At 48.2% G+C, this 11,839-nt stretch overlaps 1 protein-coding gene across 1 annotated transcript; it reads left to right on the forward strand.

Moving 5' to 3' along the window:
• Positions 1–8,033: 8,033 nt before the first annotated feature.
• CXCR2 (C-X-C motif chemokine receptor 2) lies at positions 8,034–9,182 on the forward strand. The gene has a single exon (XM_004577235.4). The coding sequence runs from the start codon at positions 8,101–8,103 to the stop codon at positions 9,175–9,177; it is 1,077 nt and encodes a 358-aa protein (XP_004577292.2). The 5' UTR covers positions 8,034–8,100; the 3' UTR covers positions 9,178–9,182.
• The last annotated feature ends 2,657 nt before the right edge of the window (positions 9,183–11,839 follow it).

The following is an 11,839-nucleotide window of genomic DNA, read 5'->3' on the forward strand; positions in this document are numbered from 1 at the left end:
TTCATTTATTAGAAAGAGTTCTGGGGAGGGGGAGTGAGAGAAGCTCTTCCATCCTCTGGGTCACTCCTCAAATGATCGTCATGGTAAAGGTTGGGTCCTGCCTGGCTCCTGGATCCCACAGGAGTAGGATAGGTCCAAGCACAGGGACTTTCTTCTGTTGCTTTCCCAGACACATCAGAAGGAGATGGATCAGAAGTGAAGTGTTCAGGACTAGAACCAGTGCCCCTATGGGATGCCAGCAACACAAGCAGCAGCTTAACCCCCTGTACCGCAACACAAAAAATATAAGTTTTTCATGTGCTGAGGCTGCAGCATCTCCGGGGTCTGGGATGGATTGCAGAAGCCTCTGAGTGTCAGAGTTTAGAGCTTAGGGAGGAACTGGTGGGAAACAACAAGTATAGGCAACATGGCACACAGTGGGTGGGAACTGAAGCCATGAAGGCTGGGACTTACCTGGGGAAAGAAGGGCAGTGAGAAAAAGATAGGACCAAGGTAGAACTCTGGAGCCAGCATTCTCCAGGAATTGATTGAGTCACAAAGCAACAAAGAGGAAGAGCACACAGGAGGAAGTAGGAGAGAAGGAGGCTGTGGGATTCAGTTGTGGAGATGGAGGTAGAGAGAGGTTGCATGCCCGCTAGTGTATACCAGACACTGGGAGGAGGAAGGTGGGGAGTGGCGATTACTGGGTACTGCATAGGATTAACAAGTTCTAGGGTTCTGGGGCAAATGTTGTGGTATATCAGGTTAAGCTGCCACCTGACTGTCCGATAAAAATAGATCTTTAAGAAAAAGAAAAAAAGGAAGAAAACTGGAAGATGGGACTGGGGACATTTCACCATGAACAAACATTAAATGTTTGAAGGTGAATGTATGGATATTGAATGAAAATTACACTGTGTATAAATGCACTGAAACATTGCATAGTACTCCATAAACATTTTTTTAAAATCTTGTTTTAAAATGATCCAAGGGGCTGGCACTGTGACATAGCAGAAGCTAAGCCTCTGCCTGTAGCACCGGCATCTCCTATGGACACCAGTTCTAGTCCTGGCTGCTCCACTTCTGATCCAGCATCCTGCTTATGGCCTGGGAAAGCAGTGGGAAATGACCTAAGTCCTTGGGACCCTGTACCCACGTGAGAGACCCTGACGTAGCCGCTGACTTCCAACCCGATCCGGCCCCAGTGGTTGTGGCTGTCTGGGAGTGAACTAACAGATGAAAACTCTTTCTCTCTCTGCTGCTGCTCTGTCTCTCTAACAGCTTTTCAAATAAATTTTCAAATAAATTTTAACAGACTTTACCAATTTCCTAAATTAATATTCCCAAATTGTGAACACAGTTACATGGATATCCAATGTCCTGCAGAAATTGTGGGAAGAGATACAGTCTCACTGGCAAGCAGACATCAAGCTGCCCAATGGCTATTGTTTCCTACTGTGTGGTAGGGAGGAAAGACGTCACATTTGATGTTTGCAGTACATACAGGAGGTGACAGACACTTCCAGAAACTGATAATGGCAGAGGAACTTGGCACCTTAAGAAGAGCAGCCCACAGTTCTTATCAAAATGGGTCCTACCCGGCAAAATTATCCCAAAGGTACAGAAACACTCATGCAAGTTCCGAGACACCTGTGTGTGAAGGTGCTAGAGAGAAGCACTAAGTATATATGCATGAACTGAAAAAATCATGATGTATCCAACAGGGTCACCAGAAGAAGACATAAGGAGCTATAGGTGCTGATTGAGAAAGGGTCCACTACATAGTGCTAAAGTATAAGACAATGCAATTAATAAAATTATATTTTTTACTAAGCAGAAAAATGGAAGGAAAGCATAGGTTGGATTTAGTGGGGGGAAATCTAAAGACATGCACGCAGGACTGTAGGCAATAGGGAACTGAGGAGTGCGTAGAAGTAAGGCAGGCTTCCAAGCTCTACTCTACACTTTCCTGATGTCTGCATTCTTTACAATATGCACGGCCCTTTTCACACAGTTAAAGCAGTTTTATCTGGGCAGAGCGCAAACTGAGTTTGGCAATCCAGGGGTCTGCCCTTAGCAGAAGATCACTCCAGCTGCACCATAGACAGGAAGGAAGCCAGTGGTAGCATCTGTGGAACAGCAAACCTGAGGTGAGAACGAGAGGTCAGAGACTTCTCACTGCACATCTAAGAAGCCTGTCAGCAAAAAGGAGAAGCCAGAAGCATGGCAGCTGGCGAGGGGGTCACAGGACAGAGAGAAGTATGTCCCAGGACAGGAGCCAAGTTCAGGGGCAGAAGGGGAAGAGCTAGCTGTGGGACAGAGGGGACATTAGGAAAGTTCTTCAAGGGGCACTCAAGTTTCTCAAGGCACTGACTTCCCACCCTATCCAAGGGTTCCCAACAACAGAGGCTGGGAGTGGTGGAATAATATGGGAAGATGCCTAGACCTGCAGGGCAGAAAAGATGGCAGGAACTGTTTATGCAAGTTCAGGTAAGTCCACAGGTAGTGGGGCCGGGGAGGGGCTGGGGTACCACTTCCTTCTTGCAAAGCAGGTGTAAGTTCAGGACACTCAGAGACCCAAGGTAGACTAGGAAAACCTCTTTCAGACTGACAGGCTGCTTCAGAAGCTGTTAGGAACGCACAGCCATCCCCTGGGGCTAACCCCAGCCTTTTCAGGCAGGCTCTTGGCATGTATTGAGTCCCAGGACAGCCCTCCTGGTTCCTGTTGGGGTGGGAACACCTCCCCTAAGCCACCCACATCAGCAGTTTCCCCATCGAGGCTGCTTCACTTTTTTTTTTTCCTGTCTGACAGCTGTCAGCTACCAAGCCTTGAGTCTCGGTGAGGTATCAGTGGCCATTCCAGCCAAAGCAGTCGCTGTCACCGCAACATCAGGTAGGTGAATTGCTTATCCTTGGGACAGCCAGGGAAGTCTTGTGATGGAAGAGATTTGGGAGAACTTGGCCTCTTCTGAGAGATCCCCTGAGGTCCTCCCTATGGGGTTGGAATTGCAGGGGCTTAAGAGCTAAAAAACACTTAACCTATACAGCAGTGTCCCGGAGTATTTCCACCACAGTGCCAAGCTTCTGTCTGCTAGACACCTGCTAGGCATTTATGATTATGGAGCACCTATGGCTTGGATGACAAAAGAACAATCTTTTTCTTGTATTTGAATTAATTGGCATTTAAATGATTATTAACTATCTTACTGGGTGGAACAGCGGTAGCACTGTCTCCCCCACTGGCCAAAGAGATGTGCCAGCATGTGAGAGGAAACGACTCGTCCAAGTTCACCTGGCCATTAACAACAAAGTCAAGTGGAGATGCCAGCTTTTTCTCTACTTAGCCACATACCTGTGCTCTGCAGAAATGAAATTGCCTTGCCGGACATTGAGAAGTGGTTCTGTTGGGCAATGTCCAATCTGGCTTCCCTCTCTACCCCCTTGGGAGCTGGCTGTGGGCCAGGGGGTAGGTTTTGCAGCAGAGAGCACCCCAAGAGCAGAAAACCTGAGGCTGGGGTTCTGCTTTTTGTTCTAGCGGACAGAATTGAGGATTGGAGAACAGATTGAAAACTGTTAAAAAAAAAAAAAAACTTCTGGAAGCCCAATTCAGCTGTGTCACTCTAGGTAAGTCGCTTAACCTTTTACAAGATTAATTTCCTCATCCATTTCGTGGGGTTATGTGGTGATGAAATGAATCACATCTTAATGTGCAGTTGGCCCAGAACGGGTGCCCAGGTCAAGGCAAATTAGGATGGACCAGAAGCAGTACGGGGACGACATCCCAAGTGATCAGACAATAAACTGTCTCACAGACAGTGATCTCAACAGTGAGACATGTGTCCTAGGCACTGTGTGGGTGATCCCTGCTTTCATCCTTATTGCCATCTGAACAGTCGCATTCTGATATTGACCCCATCCATTCTGCAAATGGGTAAACTGAGATTCATAAAGGAAAAGTCACTTGCCCAGTTACTCTAGGGAGCCTTTGTACATATGTAAGCAGCCTCTAAAGGCAGCATCATTTATCCAGGGTCACTGCTTTCATCCCCAATATGTGCTAAAAGCAGGTGGAGCCAAAGCTCTTTCCTTTGGGCTGATCTACCTAAGTGAGTTGGCTATGGGCTTTGAGAAGCTTCTAGGTCCTGGCCCTGGGGTGAATGGGGACAAGAGGCATAGAAAGGGCTAGCAGAAGGGTCTGAGGCACTGCTCCTGGGGTCAGGAGTTAAGCTCACAGCTCTACCTGTGTTTATTCTCGCTTATAACCACCAGCCAAGGTGACAAAAGGTGTCCCCAGTGTCAGTCAGCCCTGCTGTCCAAAGTGTATTTGAACCCGGGTAGGATTTTTAACTTTGACCAAAAGGCTTTCTTTCCACACGGAAGGGTCTCGTCTCTCCCAGCAGTGGGAGCTGTTACAGTAATTGGGGTCCTCAGATCCAGTGCCCAGAAATAACAGCAGGGCCCATAGAAGACGCAGGATCAGAGCAGATGGCTGAGGAGGAAGGAAGGGGCCCGTCTGGGGCTGTGGATTCTCACGGCATGAGGCATAAAGGAGTCTGAGGCTTGCAGGGTTCTGAAGAGGGAAGCGAGGCTCGGGGTGCACGGAGGAAAGCTGCCATCTGTTGTCTTCAGGAACATTCACTTTGACCTGTACGCAGCAGCACCCAGAAGCCAGGAGCCAGGAGCGGGGGCAGCGGGGAGGAGTGGACCAGGGCAGCCAAGCCTGCTGAAATCAGGGCAAAGATGAGAGAAATCCAAGCAAGACACTTCCCTTGTCTAGATCTCAGTTTCCTCATCTGCGAAATGGAAAGCCTGGCCAGAAAACCCCCAGCAGGAACCCAGGAGTCTGTAAGATGGCTATGTAACAAGGAGCTGACCTGGAAAGTAATTATGCATGGCTCTCAACAGCATCTCGCAGCCTCCAAAGCTCCTCCCTGAATTCTTCCTCAGCTATGCACCTGCTACCAGCTACCACCGCTCTGCCCTTGGCTGCAGCCATCTTCCTGGAGGTGTCCTACAGGTGAACAGCCCCACATCCCACCTAGAATATCTCTGCTCCTTTAACCCATTGAGGCCCACATGCACTGTTCCCAGCACCCATCCCAACCTGCCACTCCTCAATGCCTTCAATTACTTGCTTTCAGCTTCCTTTTCCTCCAAGGCAGACTCTGCCTCCTTCCCTACAATCCTCTCCAACAGCCCCTCACGGATGCCAATTCCCTCATCTGGACTCTGCCAGCCCCCCTTACTTTGGCTGGAATTGGGTCTTTAGACAGGCAAAGTGCTGCTGGCTCAGCTCTATCTGTCAATTATGAGATAGAATAGCAGATTACATTAGAACATCAGAATATTTTGTTATTAGAGAGGTTGCCTTAAATGCTTGGGATCATTCAAGCACTCTTGGAATTCAGCCCACCCCTGGAATCTCTGAAATGCTCTGAGTCATGAATAGGCTAGCATTTTTGCTGCACCAGAGTATTCCCACTGGCCACCAAGAATGTGACAGAGTGGCTAGCAGATGCCACACAGGTCAAGGGCCTTTGGTTTATCATCCCTGCATTCTGGCAAAGGACAGCAAAGCACAAAACAGAGACCTGAGAGGATCCTGCACACAAGTTGACTAAATGATGGCTCAGGATCCTAGCTGACGGCTAGCTGTGTTTAATAGATGACAGGTCATGTTTTTAAGAAGTATGGCTGTAAATTGAAAACAATGCGAGTCAAGTCGTTGGGAGCTTGCTGTGATCCCAGCAAAACCACCTGCAGACCCTGTGCTCAGAGGCTGCTGGCTGAGCCTCTCCCCTGGAAATGAAGCTAATAGCATCCACATGCAGTGTCAGAGGGGAGACCATGTACCTGCAAGGCATCGTGCAACCCTCACATGTGTCACCTTCCCTCACCTCAGTTTGTTCCTCATTCCACCCACCCCTTCAGTTGAGGGACTGCTGAACTAAAAAGCAAATGTCAATCACAAACATCCATGTTCCAGGCCTGGTTCTCTTTTCTGAGCTCTATGCCTTTTATCCTCCCTCTAGAACCTCAAGCTGATGTTCGATATCCGGGAGCATGCATTTAACCATGCACCTGCTGCCTTCACCTGCCCTCCACAGCCCAGCTGAACATGGGGTCACCTGGAATGAGGATTTCCTTGCAAATCACACTCCGCTGCTGCAGGTTTTCAGACAGGGCCATTTCTGCAGCTGCCTCAACTGGCCTTCTCACTATTGTAGGGACACATGGTTCTCTCCGCACAGGACGCACATTCTCTGCACCTGCCACATTCTGCATCCACTTAAAGGTGCAGGAGCTTCCCTTAGGTCATTTATTCCCTTATGAGCAACTCTGACCCTCTGTTCTCAGAGGTAACTCATCCGTGACTCCATGACCTCTTGGCTGTGAGATTGCCGAGCCAGTAACTTTTTTTCAGGTCTTGCCATCCACACTAGCCAAGCCAGCTGGATCACCTGCCTCTCTGATTTCCTCCCTACTTTCCTAGCCAGACAGGGCTTTACTCTCTTCATCACATCTTTCTAGACTGATCAAGTCTTTTCCAGCTCTGATCTCAGAATACTGGGCAGTAATTTAGCTGGCCACCTTTGCATACGGAGGAACAGAACCTTCCCAGAAAGGGGAAGCCTGGAAGGACATTTTTTCCAGGTTCTCTTAATCCCCTTCAAATTTCTCCTTGGCTCTGTAAGATTGACAGCAGCCAAGACTGTCCTCTGCTCACAAGAACACCTTCATAGGGCATCTTTGGCTGTTGTTGCTTTAATATTTGCTTGGCAAGGTTGTATAACCTTTGGTTGATTTTTTGGTTAATCTTCTTTTATTGAGCTATGACTTACACTTCACTCATTTAGAGTGTGTAATTCTGTGATTTTTAGTGTACTATACAATCACCACCACCAATTCCAGAAGCCCTATACTTGCTAATTTTCTCTCCGCGCTCTTCATCATCCTCCCCACCACCACCACCAGTTTTGGCAGCCACTGAGCTAACATCTGACTCTATTAAAGCATCTGTTCAGATCAACACACAGAGGTGGAATTACAGAGGATAAAGTTTTCCTTGTATGCCTTCTGCATTATGTTTCAGTACTTCCTTGCTCCCTATGGCTGAGTAGTATTCAATATATCTATGAACCTTACTGTGTTTGTCCACTCATCCACTAATGGGCATTTGGGCTATCTCTAACTTGGGACTCTAGGATTTATTTATTTGAAGACAAACTGGCAGAGAAAGAGGGAAAGGTATGAGAGAGAGAGAGAGAGAGAGAGAGATATTCTCCATCCACTGGCCCACTCCCCAAATGGCTGAAGCAGTCAGGGTTGTGCCAGGCTGAAGCCAGGAATTATCTAGTTCTCCCACATGGGTACATGGACCTAAGTACTTGGGCCATCCTCTGCTGCTTTCCCAGGCACATTGGCAGGGAGCCAGATAGGAAGCAGAGCAGCTGGGATTCAAACCAATGCTCCTATGTGGAATGCCCGTCACAGGCAGTGGCTTCACCAGCTACAGCACGTCTTCAATTTTCCCAACTGTGTCCCTAGGATAAGAATTGCTAAGTCTCATGGGAGACCCAGAAGAAGCTTCTGGCTCCTGGCTTTGGACTGGCCAGATCTGGCTTGCAGCATTTGCAGGGAGTTTGGTTGGAAATGGCGCATGCCAGGATTTGAGCAGGTACTTATATGGGGTATCAGCATCACAGCAGGACTTCACCCACTGTACCACAGTGCCGGTTTTTTAAACCCAGCCTCAGTATCCAAAGATGCCTGTCTTAGAGGGATCCCAGACAAGTGTTCTGTGGGGATTCTCTGAAGAGAACTTACAACAAAGTTTTGGGCGATGGCAATGTCACAGAAATTGCTAAGAGCTGTTATCTGGTACTGAAGGGAATGATATAGCCTTTTGATAAAATGCATGATGTGTCACTAAATCTATCACCTTAGAGTCTCTACTATTTAATATTAGAAGTAAAAATCCCTCCCATGTGATATGCAAGCTCAAGCAAGGAACGCTTCCGTTCAAGTCTCCCAGGTGTGTGGGCAAGAGTCAAGGGAGAATGGCTTGGGTAGTAACCTTTGCCTCTCTTCCACAGGCCTGGATTTAAGACTCTCTCAACAATGCAAGAGTATGTCTTGGAGAATTACCTGTCTGAAGATTTCTTCAGTGATTTTAGTAACTATAGTTACAGCACTGATCTGCCTCCTGATGTGCAAGAATTTACCCCATGCTGGCCGGAAGCCTTAGACACCAACGGTTATGTTGTGGTTGTCATGTACACTGTGGTGTTCCTGCTGAGCCTGCTGGGAAACTCCCTGGTGATGCTGGTCATATTGTACAGCCGGAGCACCTGCTCAGTCACTGATGTCTACCTACTGAACCTGGCCATAGCTGATCTCCTCTTTGCCTTGACCTTGCCCATCTGGGCTACCTCCAAGGTGAAAGGCTGGATTTTTGGAACAGCCCTGTGCAAGGTGGTCTCACTCCTGAAGGAGGTCAATTTCTACAGTGGGATCCTGCTGCTGGCCTGCATCAGTATGGACCGCTACCTGGCGATTGTCCATGCTACACGCACCTGGATCCAGAAGCGCCACTTGGTCAAGTTCGTATGCTTAAGCATGTGGGGACTGTCTCTGATTCTGTCCCTGCCCATGTTACTGATCCGTAAAACCGTCTACACATCCAGTTCCAGCCCGGTCTGCTATGAGGATGTGGGTAACAACACGACAATGTGGCGCTTGGTGCTTCGAGTTCTGCCCCAGACCTTCGGCTTTGTCATTCCCCTGCTGGTCATGCTGTTCTGCTATGGGTTCACCCTGTGCACGCTGTTCAAGGCCCACATGGGGCAGAAGCACCGGGCCATGCGGGTCATCTTTGCTGTGGTGCTCATCTTCCTGCTCTGTTGGCTGCCCTACAACCTGGTCCTGCTCGCAGACACCCTCATGAGGACCCAAATGATTGAGGAAACATGTGCACGTCGCAATGACATAGACCGGGCCCTGGAGGCCACAGAGATTCTAGGCTTCCTGCACAGCTGCCTCAATCCCATCATCTATGCCTTCATTGGCCAAAAGTTTCGCTATGGACTCATCAAGATCCTGGCCACCCATGGCTTCATCAGCAAGGAGTTCCTGGCCAAGGAGAGCAGGCCTTCCTTCGTGGCATCTTCTTCAGGAAACACCTCTACTACCCACTAAGCTCTCCTGTCTGAGCTGTAACCAACCAGGCTGCCTGCTTCCCTTCCCCATCTCAGTCCAAGTCTCCTGTGCACTGGCCATTCCTGGTCTCACAGTCAATGCAGCCTATGTTGTGGTTATGGGATGGAGAGGAGGCCACATCCTCACAGAGACTTCAAGACATGGTTTGGGGAGTCTGCCCTGGCCCTAGCACTTTCCATAATTACTGTGCCTCCCCTGGGAATCTGTTCAGTCTACTGCTTGGCACAGAGCATGCTGCTAAGAAGTACAAATCAAAACCACAGAGGGAGAGCAAGAGAGAGAGAGAGAGAGAGAGAGAGAGAGAGAGAGCCAGGATATAGAGGAATTAGAACTGAATTGTAACTCTTACACCATCGCTGGTAGAAATGTAAAATAGTGCAGCTGCTATGGACAGCCATCTGTCAATTTTCCCTCAAAACATTAAGCAGAATCATCACGTGAGCCCATACCCTGACTTTCAGATATGTATTCAACATGACAGGGAGCAAGGACTGCAGCAGACTTTTTTATGATAGCATTCACAACAATACTATTCACAATCACCAAAAGGAAGAAAACAAGCAAGACGTGTGTCGTCTGGACGAATGAACACACTGTGGAACACATACATGGTGGGAACTAAATCAGCTTCAGAAAAAAAGTGAATACTTGCTACATCACAGATAACTTTTAGGACCAGCACTGTAGCATAGTAGATAAAGCCTCTTCCTGCAATGACAGCATCCCATATGGACACCAGTTCCTGTCCTGACAGTTCTACTTTGGATCCAGCCCCCTGGTAATGGCCCAGGCACCCATGTGGGAGACCCAGAAGAAGCTCCTAGCTGCTGTCTTCAGCTTGACCCAGCCCTGGCCATTGCTGCCATTTGGGGAGTGAACCAGCAGATGGAGGATATGTGTTTCCCTCTCTGTAACTCTTTCAAAATAAATAAATTTTTCAAAAAAAATCGCACTCAACATTATTATGTGTCCTAAGACAATTATCTTGGGGGTCTTTGTACATGCAATATGTAGGACAGTAAAAATCATGGCGAAAGAGAGCATAACAGAACAATGGTCTTCAATCACCTCAGATGGGTACAGCATTTCAGCTTGGGACAGTAACAGAACCCTGAAGGTGGATAGCAGTGGTTTGGTACCGCAAAGCGAGAGGTGCACTTAAAAGCAGTTAATGTCATTGAGAGACGCACTTAAGAGGGATTAAAATGGTCATCTTGAGGGCCAATATGATGGCTCAACTGGCTAATCCTCTGTCTGCCAGTGCTCATATTCCATATGAGTGCTGGTTCATGTCCCAGCTGCTCCATTTCCCATCCAGCTCCCTGTGGCAGGAAGTAAGGTAGAGTGAAACTCTAGCCAGAAGGGCTGGACATGGGAGTGGACATGGGGGGCAAGCAATTTCCACCCACAACTCACTGTTGCATTTGACATGCTGGCCTAAGTTCACAACAATAAACCCTTACCCCAGGTCATTCTACATCCCGTGCTATGTCATATTCCGATTCATGTGCAACTCGCCTGTTGTTCTGACTCAGCAGGAGGGACGTGCTGGGGAATGGGTATTTGCCAAGCAGCAAGTTGCCAAAGGGACCTGTCACAGCAGGAGAAAGCAACTGGCTCTGAGAGGATGCCTGTCAGAGGGAGGAGGCCAAATCCAGTGTCTTACTGCTCTTGACTCTGCTCATTCCTTCTCCAACAGGGACTGGAGGAAACAATTCTCTAAGGGAAGAAAAGGATCTGATGCATCCAGAAGTAATGAGACAGAAGGAATTGCATTCTGTGACCTTGGTTAATATTTTTCTCTCTCTGCTTCCCCTCTGAGTTGCTCTTTCTCATAAAAACAATCTTTAGTTTTGGCGCCGACAGCTTCCCGATGGAGCCATCGTTAGGACAGGGCTTCTTCAGGGTTGCCTTGAAATTGATGATCCCCGGTGCCTTGGCAGACTGAGTTCCATGTCTCAACAGCCCACATCTGTCTGCCTAGATACTGCCTCTTGCTGCTTGCTCTTCTGCTCACACCCTCGTGTCTGCCTTGTGTCACCTCTTGCCACCACAGTCCCCAGCCTCTGCAGGGGACCTGCTGGGGGCCTCCCAGTAGACAGATCACAGCTTGTTGCATCCACACCCATGCAAAGGAGCATGCTTCCGTGCAATAGCAGAATCAACTCAGTCTGAAGACCTCCTGGCAATGTTTTCAGTACCTAAAGAGGAAACTGAGGTCTGAGACAGACAGCCTGGCCAGCTTCCAATGTCTGGGACACAGGAGAACTGGAACAAACATTCCTAGTTCAGGTTTCTTCTCTTTCTTTCTTTCTTTCTTTCTTTCTTTCTTTCTTTCTTTCTTTCTTTCTTTGTTTCCAGATCTTCTATTTCTTTGATGGTGTCAATTCCAAAAATGGCCCTGACTGCTAAAACACTGTTCTACTCACAAGGCTAGGACAAGTCTACATTTTCTCCTTTAAAAAAAATTTTTTTTTAATTTATGTAAGAGATAGAGCTCCCACCCACTGCTTCACTCCCCTACTCCCATGCCTACAACAGCCAGGATGGAGCAGGGCTGAAATCAGAAATTGGTAACCCCAGTCAGGTCTCCCAGGTTGAGTGCAAGCACCTGTGAGTTCAGCCATCACTGCTGCCTCCC

This window comes from Ochotona princeps, chromosome 5 (assembly GCF_030435755.1).
Source record: "Ochotona princeps isolate mOchPri1 chromosome 5, mOchPri1.hap1, whole genome shotgun sequence".
Taxonomy (NCBI): domain Eukaryota; kingdom Metazoa; phylum Chordata; class Mammalia; order Lagomorpha; family Ochotonidae; genus Ochotona; species Ochotona princeps.

Excerpts from the sequence above, each read along its gene's own strand:
- CXCR2 (XM_004577235.4), top strand. The coding sequence starts at position 8,101 with ATGCAAGAGTATGTCTTGGAGAATTACCTGTCTGAAGATTTCTTCAGT.